The sequence below is a fragment of the Rattus norvegicus genome, chromosome 3 (assembly GCF_036323735.1).
Source record: "Rattus norvegicus strain BN/NHsdMcwi chromosome 3, GRCr8, whole genome shotgun sequence".
NCBI lineage: Eukaryota > Metazoa > Chordata > Mammalia > Rodentia > Muridae > Rattus > Rattus norvegicus.
The window spans coordinates 33,806,762-33,823,586 of record NC_086021.1 but is presented as its reverse complement, the minus strand read 5'-3'; the positions used below and the strand labels follow the sequence as shown (position 1 = coordinate 33,823,586).

The 16,825-nt window shown below is 52.3% G+C and overlaps 1 protein-coding gene across 4 annotated transcripts; it reads right to left on the bottom strand.

The window, feature by feature from the left end:
• Window positions 1-240: 240 nt before the first annotated feature.
• On the bottom strand, window positions 241-16,815 carry Tbc1d13 (TBC1 domain family, member 13). Of its 4 annotated transcripts, NM_001399454.1 has the most exons (12): window positions 16,667-16,815; window positions 15,740-15,813; window positions 14,057-14,097; window positions 13,586-13,647; window positions 13,372-13,471; window positions 11,243-11,325; window positions 9,378-9,537; window positions 5,440-5,650; window positions 4,816-4,979; window positions 3,461-3,621; window positions 3,238-3,295; window positions 241-2,524 (listed from the first exon to the last, which is right to left on the bottom strand). In NM_001399454.1, the coding sequence occupies exons 1-12, from the start codon at window positions 16,687-16,689 to the stop codon at window positions 2,459-2,461; spliced, it is 1,203 nt and encodes a 400-aa protein (NP_001386383.1). In that variant the 5' UTR covers window positions 16,690-16,815; the 3' UTR covers window positions 241-2,458. The 4 variants fall into 4 exon arrangements, with proteins under 4 accessions (NP_001386383.1, XP_038962703.1, XP_038962704.1 ...); XM_039106775.2 differs by lacking the exon at window positions 14,057-14,097 and having other exon boundaries at window positions 244-2,524; window positions 16,667-16,719; XM_063284345.1 differs by lacking the exons at window positions 241-2,524; window positions 3,238-3,295; window positions 3,461-3,621; window positions 4,816-4,979; window positions 5,440-5,650 and adding an exon at window positions 5,666-6,077 and having other exon boundaries at window positions 16,667-16,798.
• Window positions 16,816-16,825: the final 10 nt, after the last annotated feature.

Genomic DNA, 16,825 nt, shown 5'->3' with positions numbered 1-16,825 from the left:
AGACTCCCTCACCCACAGGCTGCACACAAATAAACGTACAAAAAACCCTTGTAATGTGTTGTGCACAGGCCCAGCACCTCCTTCCTAAGCCCGTCTCCGGCTGGCTGGCAGCTGAACTGGATCAGTCTCTTGGCAAGCATTTCCTGGTCTTTGTCTTAGAACACCATAAGGGACTCTGACGCTGTCTTGCTCCAACTTTTCTCTTTCCCCCAGTCTCAAGTCCAGCCACCACAGCACCAATGGTAGAGAGCACACAGTTTATTAAAGAGAACTCATCAACAGCACTGGCCTGCTGAGCTCCTGGGAGCTGCTCCCAACTGAGTCGCAGGCACTCAGGCTCTGACTCCTCCTTCAGAATCAAGGGCAGATCCTTTCCTCAGACAGCACCCATCTGTGGAGCCACCCTACCCAAGACAGTCTCCATGTCCTTGGCCTTCATCTCAAGGACAAGTGGTGGGCACAGGATGTAGGTCTCCCACAGAAACAAACCAGACGCAGCGATTCCAGTAGCATGGTCCCAGGAAGGGGGCAGGTAAGGTTGTGGTGGGAGACAGGCAAGAGGGAATGCGCCTGTGTCCTGGGGAGCCTCTGCTGCGTCCCAGGACAAAGGGGTCTGGGACTGAGTTAACAAGTGCTAGGTTTGAGGGCCATCAGGACGGTGGGGGTGTATATGGCCTGCATCTTTGCAAATGCAAAGCCATCAGCTCTGGCCTCCCTTATACTGGGTTCTAGTGTAGAGCTGGCAGCCCTCCCAGCCAGGAACGGGGAGAGGATGTCAGGGGTAACTTTGGGAAATGAGAGAATCCACACCTCCAACTCCTTTACCATCTCAGCCACTCCTACCCACCCAGAGTCCCAGGTCCTTGCTAATCTGCAATAAATAGCTAGCCTATGTCTAAATAAATAGTAAAACATCTCCCAGGCATTGTGTGGGGAGAGAGGGTAGCAAAACAGCAAGCAGATCCCAGCAGAGCCCAGGCAGCTAAAGCAACGGCCTCCCTGGCCGGAAGCCCTGCCTGCCTGACACTGCTCTCCAGAAGGCTTCAGATGGCCGCTGCTGGGGCCTCAGGTGAGAACCCTTGCTGCCAGCCTGCCTTCAGGACTCAGGCCGCCTTCCCTCCCTCCCTCCCTCCACATGAGAGCCAGAAGGGACATGGTCAGGACAGTCTACTTGCTGAACAGGGTGCAGGGAACCCAGCCCCAGCGCCAGAAGACACATCACGCACATGACCAGGAAGGCCAGCACCTCTGCAGCCTCCCCAGCCCCGCCCCGAGGGAACAGAGGCCAGATGTAGCCCTCTGGCACTGTGAGGCTCCAGGCTTTCCAGTCAAGCCAACCCTGGACCCAGAGAAGCATTCTTTGGTCCCCTTGCCTTTGACAAGACCTGCACACCCTGGGTGGGGACATGGAAGTCAAGGGGTGGCAGCTCCCAGGCTGAGGTGCCATGGTGTCTTCATCTCTGACTGAAGACTCTCCCGTCCTTCCTTTCTCCATTCTTGGGCAGAAAATGGGAGCCAGGCTCAGAGCTTCACAGGCTGCCGTTGTCAGCAGCACTTGGCTTCCTCAAGTCTGCTGACCAAATACTAGGGACTCCTGCTCTGATGAGGGGACCTGGAGGCCTCAGGCTGGGGATGGGAACAGGAGGCCAACAAAGCTGGCCTCCAGGGCTTTCACTAAGCTACACTCCTTCTGAATGCTGACTTCAGGGAGCAGAGGGCAGGAGCAAGGGAAGAGGGTCAGGGTAAGGCGCCCCAAGAGAAGGGTGAAGAGGAAAAGACAGAGGAAGATAGCAGGAATCACACATGCCTCTGGCAAAGGAAGAAAGGGACAGGCAGAGGTAGACACAGAAGGGGAAGCAGGGCCTTAGAGGGTTCCCACACACCCTCACCCCACTGCCAGGGCATGTGTGAACACACATGTACACACACACACAAAAGCAGAGACCCGGGAGACAGCCCTAACGGCCACGAGCAAACACCTGATGGAGACAAACGGTGCCCCTAGAACTGGCAGTCACTCAGCTCTTCTGGAGGTGCTTCCCCAGGTAGCTTGAGCACCAACACGCAGAAGTGGTTTCCGGCCCATTCGCCGATTCCCTCCCTGATCAGGGCCCAGGGAAGGTGAAAGCACAAAGGGTGAGGAGCCCCTGGGCAGAGGCCTGACAGGACCTGTAAGCCTCCTAGGCCCCCAGTGACAGCCCTAGGAAGCCAGCTGAGGAGCTCCAGCCCTTCTGAGCAGTCTGGTGAGGGTCCCAGGCTGAAGTGCAGGGTGTGGCAGGCTGAGCACTGGGAAGGAGCGCAGCACGGTGTGCTCCAGGAGCAGCCTGGACCCTGGACGCAGACTGGGCAGACCCGGAGCTGGCCCTCAGGCTGGCTCTCTCACAGGCTCCTTTGTGTCCCAAAATGAAGGGTGCAGAGCGCAGGTGAATGTTCTAGTCCTGGGCCTCCTGCTGCCGGGTTACTTCGAGTCTTGGAGTTCCTTGGCTTTCTGTAAGATCTTGCAGACATCTGAGATGGGGTAATCCTGAATACGGGGAAAGCCACAACATGCTCCTGGAGCGGCCCCCACTTTGTTCCAATTGCCACACCCACCACCTTCCCAGAGACGCGTTACCATGGTATGGCGCCAGGGGCAGGGACCATGGTGTACCAGACACCCAGAGTATCCCGCCCCAAACACTGCATGTCATTAAGGTCACACCTCCCAAGGTCCAAAAAGTCTCAGTGTGTGTTAGAACCAGGGTATCCAGAGGCGTTAGCCGTCATGTCTCCTGACACAGAACACAGAACCACACCGATGAGAAGAGCATGGTGCTAGCTCAGGCAACATGGCTCTTAGCCTTCCAGTCACCTCAGGAGGCCCTAGGAGGGGTGCTGTGACTGTACCCATCTTACAGACCTAGCCAGTGAGGTTCTTCAACACCAACCCTATGCCAGGTGTTGGGAGAGACACAGAGACAAAGTCAAGTCACATGACAGGGCAGAGAAGAATAGGACATGAGCCTCAGGCTAGCTGTCAGACCCCCTGACACACAGCTCCCTGGCCTGGGGCCAATCAGCAACTTCCACATACTACACTCTAACTACACTCAAGGTCTGTGATGACCAGGATTCGACTCAGGTCCATGCTGGCTGTGCTTTAGGAGCCTGGACCCTGAACGAATGCACACTACGTGCTCCTTGCTCTGGCCCCAGCCTGCCAGTGTCTGAGACTGCTCTCGCCCCGCCAACCATTACCTGCAGAAGCCGCATGTTGACAGTGAAGTCCCCCTTCAGCAACTGCTCCCGGATCAGTCTGCAGGGAAAGGAGAGCCCCAGTGCTGGGCCCTGGCTGCCGCAGGGGCTGCCCACAGGCCCAGGCTTTCTCTGGCTGTGGAGGCTGGCCCCTGCTCACCACTCAGGACTGGGCACCCCTCCCCCCAGCTTCCCTTCAGGATAGGCTGAGCATGGCCCCACTCACATGAGCATAGCACAGCAGACCAGGAGGAGGAAATCGAAGCGGTTGCCATCAGCAAAGAGGGAGTCCCATATCCGGATGACATCAGGTAACAAGAACTCCTGGGACAGCAGTAGTGTCAGCCATCGGAAGGCAAAGAACTGAGGCTTGATACTCTGTTCTTGCTGGGGGACAAAGGGTGCATGTCAGGGAGTGCACATCAGCTACTTAAAGAAGACACAGTCGGGCTGGAGTGATGACTCAGTGTTAAGAGCACTGACTGCTCTTCCAGAGGTCATGAGTTCAATTCCCAGCAACCACATAGTGGCTCGCAACCATCTGTAATGAGATCTGGTGCCCTCTTCTGGCCTGCAGTCACATACGCAGGCAGAATGCTGTACATAAAATAAATAAATCTAAAAAAAAAAGAAGACACAGTCTAGGAGCAAACCCTGTTCAGGGCCCTCAAAGGGGCTAGACAGAACCTGGGTCCACCTACAGGGTGGCTGCTTCTAGTTCCAGCCAATCTTGCTATTCAAGGCACACTAGAAACCTTGAATTTTACACTAGCCTTTAGATTTGGAAATGATATCAATTCATGTGTCTCCTCCTCTTAGATCTGTGGACCACAGGAGGACCAGTACCAGGCACTGTAGCTGTGCTCAGCTCACATAACCACAGAACAACCCTAAGGAGGAGGGATTCCCCAAGAGAGCAGCACCCTGGTGAGCCTCAGAGGGTGGTAACAAAGCATACACCACACATACAATTCTGTATTTGTTTAAAAATTTAAGCTTTAGAAGAGGGTGGGGGATGGGAGTGGCGCACAACTCAGTCCCAGCCCTCGGAAGCAGAGGCCACCAGTTCTCTGACATCTCTGAACGTGCTGGGCTTAGCCTTCTGCACCTTCACCTGCTCGGCCATCTTGCCTGCCAGCAAACATTCTTCTCTTCCTTTTTGTTTTTTTTCATGGCAGGGTTTCTCTATGTAACCCTGGCTGTCCTGGAACTTGCTCTGTAGACCAGGCTGGCCTGGAACTCAGAGATCCACCTGCCTCTGCCTCCCAAGGCTGGATTTGTTTTTTAAGACAAGGTCTCTATGTACTCCTGGCTGATTGGGCTGAAAGCACGTACCATCTCATCCTGCCTCTAAGTACCACTCTTAACTTTACACTCCCAGCCTACTGTCTCCTGTGCTCAGCTGCCAGGCCTCCCAGGCCTGTCTCAGCACATAGGTCAGTGCTCCCTGGAGCTGGGGCAGTATCCCATGTACTGCCCAACACTGCTCAACTGCAGCCATTTCCAGCCCCACACTGAAGGCAGAAGCACTGTGTCCCCGGCCTGTGTGTCCTGCCCATGTGCCCGTGTGCCTGTCCTCACCAGCTTCAGGTAGAGCTCCACGTCCTTCTCCTTCAAGGTGGAGTACACCTTTTCCATCTTGTAGGTGATGCCGCACTGGGAGTCATCCAGGCTCTTGATGAAGTTGTCCCGTATCTCGGCCATGAGGTTGGTGAAGCAGAAAAAGGTATCTGCTTCAGCGTGCTCTGCAATAGACAGTGGCATGTGAGTGGACAAAGGGATGTGAAGTGCTCGTGAGTCCCACCTCGCCTCTCACCCACAAGAGTTTGGCCCACTTCTGAGTGTCACTAAACTGCCCCTGAAGGCTGGACTGGGCTCTAACACCATCAGCACTTAGCCCTCACCTAGGACGTGGTCAGCCCAGTCAGCAGCCTATCATGCACTGTGCTAACGGATCACCTCTTAGCTTCTCGTGACCATCTAGTTATTCTACCGCAAGTCACGAGCATCCACAGATCAGTAAGAAGCAGGACTCAGGGAGGCAGAGCAGGAAAGGTTCTCGGATCCAAGGTAGCTAGCCCTGCTCTGACACGGGCATAGATATATAAAAGCAGATGAGGCTTCCAAGCCCCATATAGCCTATCAGTCAGTCCAGCCCATTCTCTTTCTCTAGGGAGCCAGCAATGGGAGATTCTATGTGTCTACCTTTCCACTCGCTGTTAGGGTCAGTGGCAAAAGTGTAGTAGAGGGGGCCCACGATCTCATTCATGCCCTGCACATAAGCGATGCCAGGGTTGAGCTTGGCATAGATGAACAGGATCCGCTCCACCACCTCCCAGTGGGCTTCGCAGCCATTGGGTAGAACCTCATACTCGTTCAGGGCTGATGGTGCATTGTTCTTGTGCGGGGAGCTCATCTGGAGAGAAGGGAGAGCCTGTTAGCAGGATAAGTGTTTCCATTAAGCCCAGCTTGACAACATCCTAGTTTATGGGCAAGACAGGGCAGGAAGAACACGTCAGACCCGAGGCGCCGATAGAGCAGGAGACTTCCAGTTACAAGTAGGCTAAACACAGCGCTCACAACAGGTGTGACGGAACCGGTATGTCCCAGTACTGGAGAGGCAGAGGCAAGCAGACCTTTGAGAGTTTAAGGCTAGCCAAGGTTATATTAAAACAAAACAAAACAAAACATAAACAACCACAAAATAGAGGTTATGCCGGGTGGTGGTGCATGTCTTTAACCCTAGCACTCAGGAGGCTGCGGCAGGTGGATCTCTGAGTTCAAGACCAGCCTGGTCTACAGAGTGAGTTCCAGGACAACCAGAAGTTGCACAGAAAAACCGTCTGGAAAACAAAAACAAAATAAGCAGAGGTTTCTTCTGAGAAAAGGAAGTGAGTGGCAGGGAAAGGGAGGGAAAGAACTGAACAGTGAGAAATCCTAATCTAGACCCCTCGTGACACCTGTGTAACCATAAGAAAAAATATATATATATTTCCCAGTGGCTGCAGAGCTGGGAGACTTGCAGGTGAGACCCTGGCAGAGACTGTATGAGGCTTAAAACAGAGCATAGGGAGTCTGAGCTCTCTCCACACCACTTGTCATACGGATGTCAGAAACACATGCACTCAGGAGCAGACCACACTCCTCCAACTGATCCTACACTCTTCTCAAAGCCATTTTCTTTCTCTTTTCTTTTTTTTTTTTTTTTTCAAAGAGCTGGGCACAGCCCAAGCTGGACTGCAAACTTGTCATATTGCTGAGGGTGACCCTGAGATGATCCTCCTGCCTCAGATTACGGGATTCGAGCCATGACACCACCTTGGAACATTTCAAGAGGAAGAAACTGGGGCTCACACAGACCTGAACCTGGACTGACTAGCTCAGAGCCTCTGGCCAAGCCTCTGGCAGGATGTCTCCCAAGAAGGCCCAGTACTCCCGGCTTTCCAAGAACCTGCCTTCCATGACCTCATTTCCTCCTGTAGCTCCACAGAAGTGATCAGATCCAGATTATGGAGGAGGGAAAAGCCCAGAGTCACACAGAAGGCTAACTTAAACCACCCTACCATGGGTCTAGAGTCCCACGGATGAAGTTTCGGGAGGATCCTGGACTGTGAGGACCAGCTCCAAAGATAAAATGGGAGAAGCCTGACCCTCATATACAAAACCGCAGCAAAAGGATCAATAGGGCTGGGCCTTCACCAGCTTCCATGCAAGACGGATGCACAAGTGAGCCACAGTTCCTTTACCAAGCCTGGGCTCTGCATAGCTCCAGTGAATCCTAACTCTGCAGCAGGTACATGGGGCCAGGAGTGACTGCCCCTGTCCTGACTGCCCCATCAACACCCTCACTAGTTAGCAACTCAGAGAGAAATCTGTGCAGTCCACTATTCCCTGCTGGAGAGGCTTCAGAGCGAGGCCTGCACACTGAAGAAAGCCACTGACATGTGGGGACAAGTCACTGCTACAGGTGTCTACATGCAGCAGCGGGTCTACATGGAGAAATACAGACATACACCTCATTTTGGGGAATAGAGATGGGGAGCCATATCAGCTGCCACAAGTGGCAGGGTCTGCTAGATCTTGAGCTCAACAACCCTCAGGGCTAACCCAGAGCAGCCCCCTTCTATGTTCCAGATCTGTCCCTGCCGGAACCCAACTGTGGCCTGGACAAACGCAGCCGTCTGCTTTGATATGCTTTCCTTTTTTTTTTTTTGGAGCTTGGGACCGAACCCAGGGCCTTGCGCTTGCTAGGCAAGCGCTCTACCACTGAGCTAAATCCCCAACCCCTTGATATGCTTTCCATGCATGAGGTCACCCGGACCAAAGGTTGCTGCTGTTCAGAATATTCCAAGGGCCGGCCCACCAGCCATCTGGACAAGGCTATCTGACCTCCCGGACACCGACTCTTCCGGGACCTTCCAGCACCTTCCTTCATGCCTCACTGCTTCTAGCCACTGGGGCCCTCATTGTTTTTTGCATGATAGAAATGATAAATTACGTTTTTGGTGTGAGGCATAGAGCCGACTGACAGTCCCACGTGGCTGCTTCGACCATGTGAGGGTGGGCTTTGTCGTGAGTTTTGCTGTGGGAATGGTGGCCAGGGCACTGTTTGGTACCTTCTCCTGTCTCAGGATTAAACTCCGGGGTTGGGAGCTGTCAGACAGCATTGGAGAAACCCCGGTGCAGAGTGATGATGGCCCCTTCGGCACACTCATAGCCACTGGAATGGGCACATGACTAATCAGGTCAGTGAATGCTTGCTACATCCTATCCCATCCAGATCCCTTGTATAATAATAAAGGGATTTTGTTGTTTGTTTTCTTTTTCGAGACAAGGTTTCTCTGTGTAGCCCTGGCTGTCCTGGGACTCATTCTATAGACCTGGCTGGCCTGAAACTCAGAGATCTGCCTGTCTCTGCCTTCCAAATGTTGGGACTAAAGGTGTGATCTACCACAGTCTGGCATTTTATTTATTTTTGGTTTAAAGTTTTTTCTTCTCAAAAAAAGTGACAAATTATATTTATACAGTAAATAACTTTCAACAGTCAACACAAATCTAAAACCAGCCACCAGTCCTAGGCCTGAGAAACAGCTGGGTAACCTCCTCCAGGGTGTTCAGGAAGGGTATGGTGACACGTGTTCAATACTCATGGCCATGGGCAGTCAGTTCATGATTGGATTGGCACAGTGGGTAACGGGACATACACTGGATAGCCTGTGTGAGGAGGAGGCCCACTGGCCACTGGGGCTCAGTCAGAAGGGCTTTTTTCTTCTGCAGCAGAATTACCGTTGAGGCCCCCTCTGGAACATTTGGCACTCTCATCTGAGGACTTGGCACATGCCTTCCATAATACTCAGAAACCTATTTCTCCCCTGTCCTTCTTGTCCTGCTGTCTAGGTCAGTTGCAGCTTCTGAGGCCCATTCCTGGATGGACTGCTAGCTACCCCACTACTGCTCACACCACACTGGGATGTCCCTCAGAACCAGCTTCACTTTACCTCTAGCAGCAGAGTCTAAGATGAGGACAGTACCTCAGCCTGCAGCTAGCATTCCCAGCTGGAACAACAACAAAAAGGCCTCTGACAGCAACCTTCAGAAAGCGCCCTGTGGCCAGTGCACCAAAGGAGACAGGAAGGGACAGCCTATCAGGAGAAACCCTAGAGGCTGGAGAGATGGATGGCTCAGCGGTTAAGAGCACTGGCTGCTCTTTCAGAGGTCCTGAGTTCAATTCCCAGCAGCCACATGGTGACTCACAACCATGTGTAATAAAATCTGATGCCCTCTTTTGTCAGACAGGCAAACTAGCAGACAGAGTACTCATAATTGAATAAATCTTGAAAAAAAACAAAAAATGAAAAGAGAAGAAAGAAAAGACCGCAGGGAGCTGGAAAGATGGCTCAGCAGTTAAGAGCACTTGTTCTTGTAGAGGACCAGAGTTCGATTCCCAGCACGCATAGCCATCCACGACTCCAGTTCCAGGGCATCTGATGCCTTTTTTTGATCTCCACAGGTACCAGACTTGTACATAGTGCATATGTACGTGTACACACACACACACACACACACACACACAGAGGCAAACACTCAAATGGAATAAATAAATATTTAAAAGAAAACTATTCCAGTCCCCGAATGGCTCTTACATTTGTGACCCCGCTTCGGTTCCGGGCCACCGTCTGAGACTTCAGTGTCGTCTGCTCCACACGCTTACGAAGGGTCTCAAACTCATTCTGCGGGTCCAGGATGAGGAGGCAGGGGTACTCAGTGGCTCTTTGGAAGAAGGATATATCTGGGCACAGCCTCCTATTGGAATAGAAAAGCTGCTATCATTCAGGGTGGAGGTTCCAGCCCGGCAGCCGCAGGTATCCTCAGGAATGGGTGATTTTACTTATTTTACAGTGCTGGGGGACTAACCTAGGCCATGTCAGACAAGTGCTCTACCACTGAGCCGCCCCTTCGACTCTTTGCTTGTTTGTAATTGTAACGTCACAGCCAGGTATGGCGGCTCACACATATAATCAAGTACTTGGGAGGCCTAGGGTAGGAGGATTGCTCTGAGTTCAAGGCCAGCTTCAGCTACAAAGTGAGCTCCAGACCAGCCCTGACATAGTGTGAGACTTTATCTCAAAAAACTAAAATAATGGTATTTTATCCCAAGAGACGCAGTTTTTAAAAAGGCAGTAGAAATGGCATATGTACGGTCACTTCATATGTGTCTGTGGAGAGGAACACGTGTGTAAATACTCTTAAGTGTTTTTATGGCACACAGCCTGATTCCCATAAACCACAAATACCTTTCCATGACAAAGGCACCTGTCTAGGAGCTAAGGATATAGCTGGCTGGTAGAACGCTTGCCCGGCATGCACTGTATATAAGGAGTCAAGTCCTGGGTTCAATACCCACCCCCCTAAATCATGTATTTCCATGCACCTGTCTCTAGATGCATGTTTACACAGAAGGATGGACCATGGTCATTTATCACAGAGCACCCTCCGCTGACAGGGAGAGATGTGCACGGAACATCAGGGGCCAGCTGGGATCTGGAGCACAACAGAGCACGGCACTCAGACATCCAGGGCCCAGCACTGCATACTGGCCTCGGGAAACACTGACGACCTACTGCCGTCACCAGTGAGACAGAACCTGAGCCCCTAATCCTCCACAGAACTATTTCAGGATGGAACTCTTGACCTACACCTGCCCTACAGCATATCACAGGTAGGTCTACTCCAACACCAGTCTCTTACCACTTTTCTGCTCAGACTGGCATCCAGAGGGTATCTGGAGGGGATCCGGACAGAGAAGCAGCACTCAGGAGACTAAGGGGAGGATCGTCCTGTAGATGGTGTCCCACTCATTTGGGTACTCCTGCATGGTTCCTTAGGCTAGAAAGTTCTTCCACAAAGCTGTGCCTCCCATTCTCCTCACGACTGCCATCTCCTGCTGAGTCACCTCCTCAAAAGCCCTGTTTTCTCAGACCACTGGCTTTTCTTCCCCCACAGCACTTGGAACCTTCGCAGCCCTCTGTGTTGCCAGGTTGAGTATCTGACTCCTCTCGTACGCCTCCAGGCCTCCTCACATAGTGCAGCTGGCCTGTGCTGGTGCAGGCAGAGCTGGGCCCGGGAGAGATTCCTTGAAACACCGCTGAGTGAGCTCTGCATGACTTTCCTGTCTAAACAAGGAGCGGGTGCCAGAGAGGACTCAGGCAGGCGGCTCAGTGAGGAGAGGGATTGGCTCCTAGGGACCTTCTTCAAGGGCCACTGTCGCACAGCTTGCATAGCATTCCCATATGGGACATGTCCTTAACCTCAGCCATCTCGCCTCTACTCCCCGGTAAGGTATGTATGAGAGCCTGGTCACCTGCACAAGGTCAAATAGTCAACTGGAGGCTGCGACTAAACCAGACACAAAGGCTCCAGCACTCCTTTGCACCACTCCACATCGGTACAGTGGCCCCCTCCCCCCAAGCAGGTCTCCAGCAGCAGAAGGCCCCTGGGAGCCTCTTACCGGACATCTTTGTCAATCTGCAATAGCACCTCGTTGTCCTTAAAATACGTGTTCCACCTGCTGTCAGGGTTTGGGTTCAGGGGCTGTGAAGAGAGGGACAAGCAGATGCTGTGTCCAAGAACCAGGCAGGGCTGCAGCTCAGGGCCCTCAGACTAAATGCCCTCAGACCTGGCTCAGTCCACCCAGAGAACACAGCAAGCACAGGCTTCCCAGTGCCTCTCAGGTACCGTGAAGACAACACTGCACAGGCAGCGGTGAGCCTTGCGGCCTGCTCTGAGCACATGCTGGGTGGCAGACAGTGTACTCGGCAGTGCCCCAGCTAGAAGTGTGCCTGTAGCAATCCCTTGCTGAGTGCTGTTGAAAGGTTGAGTGAATGAATGAATGCCATCTCATTTTCTACCAGAGCTTTGAGTGGTCAACTCCAATTTGGGAGGATGGCTCTGAGGCCAGCCCAGCTCTACATCCTGCCCTGGGAAGTCTCCATGAAGGAGCTGATATAGGAAGAGGAGACAGGGTTTTCTCCAGGCCTCAAACAGCACTTCATCCTCATTTCTGTCCAGCTTTCTTCAACTGTACAATCGTAGGATCTTCAAGGACTGCAGATGAGAGCTGTGGAGCTTGGGCGGAATGAGTGCCCACAACCCTGAGGTCCTTTGCTCAGTCTCCAAGGTGAACAAGCACTTACAGGGGGAGACCCTGGACCTTTGCAAGGGACTGAAGCAGGAAGATGCCACACAGCAAGACCCTGTCTGTGAACAAACACACCACTTCGGGCCTGCGAGATGGCTTAGTGGTTAGAGGTGCTTGCTGCACGAGCGTGAAGACCCAGGGTCAGTCCCCAGGCCCATGGGGAGGACAGGACGCAACTCAACGCTGTCCTCTCCCCTCTACACATGCACCATGAAGCACACCCTCCCTGGCATCTGTACACACACGAGCAGTGAATTGTTTAAAAATGTTTTCAAGTTCAGGGTTACTCTTGGCTATAAACTGAATGCCACAGCCAGGTGACAGTGTCACACACCATTAACCCCAGCACTTGGGGAGGCAGAGGCAGGTGGACCTCTGTGGCCATGTCTCCAAGGCCAGTCTGGTCTACAGAGTGAGTTCTAGGACAGCCAGGGCTGTACGGAGAAACCCCATCTCAAAAAACTAAAAAGCAAAACAAACAAAAACCTCCAAGTATCAGGCCAGCATAGAGTACACAGTAGTCTGTCTTAAAAAGCTGAGAGACTGGTGAGTCTTTAGGAGCATGCACTGCTTATGTAGGTATTTGGTTTGGTTTGGTTTGGTTTTTGACACAGGGTGTCCTGGAACTCACTCTGTAGACCACCGGCCTCTGTCCTGAGTGCTAGAACTAAAGTCTGCACCGCACATGTAGTGTGGAGCACACACTACTCTTCACAAAGGATCTCAGTTCCAAGCACCGCACGGTGGCTCACAACCATCTGTTACTCTAGTTCCAGGGGATCTGACTCCGTCTCCTGATCAGGCATGCACGTAGTGCACTTATATACACGGAAGCAAAATGCTCATATACATAAAACAAATGAGGCTAAAATAATTTTTTAATTAATCTTTTATTTAAAAACCAAAAACAAAAGTGAGAAGAGTGGTCGTGCATGCCTTAAATCCCAGAGCTCAGGAGGCTGAGGCAAATGTCTAAAGGTGAATTCCAGGATAGCCAGGGCTACGCACAGTACCCTGTCTCATAAAAACCAACACACACACACACACACACACACACACACACACACACACACACACACACACGCACACACGCACACACGCACCACGCACGCATACATTTGAACTGGTCAGGTTTCCAGAGAACATACGCTAAGAGCTCCTTTGCAGAGTGACCCCCTCACAACACACTCAGGACATTAGTTATTGCCATGTCACTAAGTAGGCCTAAGGCTCCCGTGGCTCCCCTGTGCCTAGAGTGAGCAGGGAGACACCACTGTTTCCAAGAGGGGGCAAGCCAGTCAGAAGGTAGGTCCATGAAGACAGGAATGCAGGCCAGGCTGCGCCTGTCCACCATGGGGTCCTGGCTGATCCAAGCCTCTGCCCCCCCTTCCCCCCCCCCCCCCCCCCCCCGCTCAGCCCATACTGCCAACCCTACTTACATGGTCCTCAAAGGTCACGTCCTCTCTGGACACACCCATGTTGGCCTTCGCAATGCCAGGCTGAATAATCATCTCTCTCAGGAACTGTGAATAAAGCCCCCTGCAAGAGAGACGAGCAGAGAAAAGATGATGATTGGAGATCCCACCAGAAAGGCACTCACAGGAGGCTCCACGTAGGAGAAACCCCTCAGTCACCCTTGATCACAGGTCTCACCTCTGCTTGGCCAGGATGGAATCCCACGAGTCTCTCTCCAAAGGGAGGTAGTTCAGGAGGATCTGCACAGAGAACAGCACAGCTCTGATGACATCCCTGTCCCTATCCTGGACAGTGGCCTCCCTCCTCCCAGCCCAGCTCAGTCCCTTCCTCTGCTTTCCTCAGACTGTTCTAGACGAGAAGCGAACTTGATACTGAAGGGCTGGCAGCCCGGAACAGAGGCTGCCACTACCTAGGCTTTGGAGGTGGCTTCCCTAGCACCAATAAGTAGAAATCTTTCTTGGCATAATGAAGTATTCCATCCCCAAAGGAGTCCTGGAAGGGAAGCCAAAAGAACAAAAACCCCACAAACTCTCAGAAAGACTTCCTCAGACAAGCCAGGAAAATAGCGGAGAGAAGAGTCCAGGAGGAGGTCCATGCAAGACCCAAGGACTCAGAACCAAGAAGCCCCACAGAACCAGGCACACCCACCTTCCAGCAGAGGCACCGCAGTCCGCCCTCACAGGGGATGCCTGTGGACACAGCAGGCAAAGGTCACCCCAAGCCAGAGTTCCAGAACCCCCCCAGACCTATGCCTTGGAGTCAGCCGGCAGGGAGTGAACTGGGCAAGAAGCACTCCAGGAACCATTCTCCACCAAAGAAATATCTAAGAAGATAGTAACTCTAATTTCTGCCTACAGCCCTGTCCCCCAGCCCAGAACCTCATTTGTACTTCGAACCTTCTCATCTTTGATATTCCCTCTTCAAAGGGGCCCTTTATCAACTAACAACTCTATTCAAAGTCAGGCTCTTCTTTTAGGGGAGGGGGCAAAGTCTCATATATAGCCCAAGCTGGTCTCAAAGTTACTCTGGAACCAAGGAGGAACTTCAATCCTCCTGCCTCAACCTCCTCGGTGGCAGGATTACAAGTGTGTTTGGCCACCATGTCTAGTATATGGGGTGCTGAGAATCAAATGTGGGGCTCTGCTCATGCTAGGCAAATGCTTTATGAACTGAACTAGATACCCAGTCTCGGGCTCTTTTTATTTTTTGAGACAGGGTTTCTCTGTGTAGCCCTGCCTGAGCTAGAACTCACGCTTTAGACCAAGCTGACCTTGAACTCACAGAGATTCACCTACCTTTGCCTTCTCTTCTGGGATTAAAGGTGTGAATCACTATGCCGGGCATTATCATCTCTGCTTATAAACAATAGCTCTGTGGCTTCTCCATAGAGCCTATCAAAACTGGAATTACATAAACTTGAGTAGGAACTTAATGGGTGGGTTTCAGGCAGGCAAGAGCATCTGCTTGATGATGGCCCTATGGCTAGCACAGGACACAGACCACCAATGGCAGTCCACATTTGTGATACTCAAAGCAAACGTTCAGGTTAAGAGCTCTGTGCCAGACCACCACTTCACTTAGTTCCCAGTTTAGCCCCAGTAAGTATGGAAGATTAGCTCCGTCACTCTCGCTTACAGATACAGAAACCTATCTGTAGACAGAGCCGCCAGGATTAAGACAGGTGTGATGTGCAGGGCAAGCTCTGCACGATCATGACAGACAGCCCCCCGTCTGGGGCTTCCACTTCACTCCAGAATGGGAAGGCCAACTTCTGCAGGAGTTCACAAGAATAGCTCTCACGGTGGTTTCCCTGACACTGGGACCATGAGCCAACACCCCCCACCCCACCCCACCCCCGCCCAGAATTTGCATGACATCAGCAACTTAAATTCTTTTCTTGCAAAGTTACTAGGCGGAGCGGTACCATAGGAGCTATACAAACATCTTGGGATGTTTTTACAGACAGGGTAAAAATCCAGCTATCTCCGTGCTGGATCATTAACCATGGGGAAGGGCAAAGTCAAACGTGGTCGGATGTTCAATTCCTTAAAATTGGTGTTCTAAGGCTTGAGTTTTAACATTAACCAAAGGTCACTCTTAGCTCTGAGCCAAAGCCAAGTAGAGAACCTGGGAACCACCCTGCCACTTCCTTAACACAAGAAACTAGCTGAGAAATGGTGAAAGGCCTTACCTAGGCTGAAAGGGTTACTACTGGTTCAATCTTCAGGCCACTTCAAGGAATTTGGGGAATCATGTGCCTCTCAAGCTAAGGCCTAGCTCTACACAATCAGGCAGGTTTCCAGGGAAACCCTGAGTAAAATTGCATCTTACCACTAAAACTGAGTTCTCGAAGCTTTTCCAACACAATGGAGGGCTCCTTCAGGACATCCTGGAAATCTGCAATCCTTCAAGGGCAGAAAAGGAAACTCCAAAGTAAGACTTAATGATCAGTCTTGCAGCCCAAAGATCCTTTACCCTCAACTGTCTCCAACTACCAGCTTAGGGAAGTGGGCAATACAAGTTTCCTCCTCTAAAACTGCCATGCCAACGAAGAACCAGTATTCTAATCAAAAGGGTTTGAAGTGAGAATTTAACATTAAGCACCTTCCACTGCTAGTGAGCTGGCATTTCTTGGGCACTTGCTGTGGCCAAGCCCAGCCCACAGCACACCACTACCAGAATTCATACAACAAGCTTCGAGCAACCAGGAGTAATTTGATCCACAGACTTGTACAACCTCCCCACTGCTCCCACAGCTCTTGGCTGGGTAAGGGGGAGGGGGCGCAGACTGCTGGGGCCTGCCCTCAGGCAAAGACAAAAGACGAAAAATTAGTCCTGGAGTGACCAAAATTTAGCGGACGCTGCAAGATGTAGCCAGGGGTGGGGGTAGGAGGTGGATTTAAGAAGCCAGACTGGAGAATCTGAGTTCTCTGGTGTTTCTGACGGGCAAGGGGCACAGGGACAGGGGCATTTTGGGGGAAAGAAAGGGGGTGCGGATCATGGAGCGAAGAAGCGGAGAGAGCAATAGAGGGGTGGACGAGTCCGGAGTAAGAAAGAAAGGGGACACTAAGGTAAGAGAAGCACCTCTGCTTCTCGCCTCTGCCACACAGGCAATGAGACCGTAAGGTGGGCTCTGGGGGCCCGCCGCCAGAGGAGGGGGCTATTCTTGGCCGCACATGCGCTGAGCAGCTCTGTCGGTGAGAAGGCCCGGCTTGGCCGGAGCGGTCTGGGTGCAGTCTTGACCTCGGGTCTCCTTACCGGCTCTTGTGCAGACTCGACATGGTGTTGACTTCCGGACCCCTGGGCTGCAACTGCAGCCCCAGCTGCCACCACCGCCCCCCTCCCTCGGGGAACACCGGGACGCTGGGCAAAAGCCTCCGGCGGGAAGCAAAACCGCGAGCGTGCGCGTTCCGCTGG

What these genes read in the sequence shown, in the direction of transcription:
- Tbc1d13 (NM_001399454.1), bottom strand. Translation starts at nt 16,689, where the DNA reads ATGTCGAGTCTGCACAAGAGCCG. An exon ending in TCCATCCTGGCCAAGCAGAG is followed by an intron (nt 13,472 to 13,585) that starts GTGAGACCTGTG and finishes TCTCTCTTGCAG; the next exon opens with GGGGCTTTATTCACAGTTCC. An exon ending in CCCTAACAGCGAGTGGAAAG is followed by an intron (nt 4,980 to 5,439) that starts GTAGACACATAG and finishes TGTCTATTGCAG; the next exon opens with AGCACGCTGAAGCAGATACC.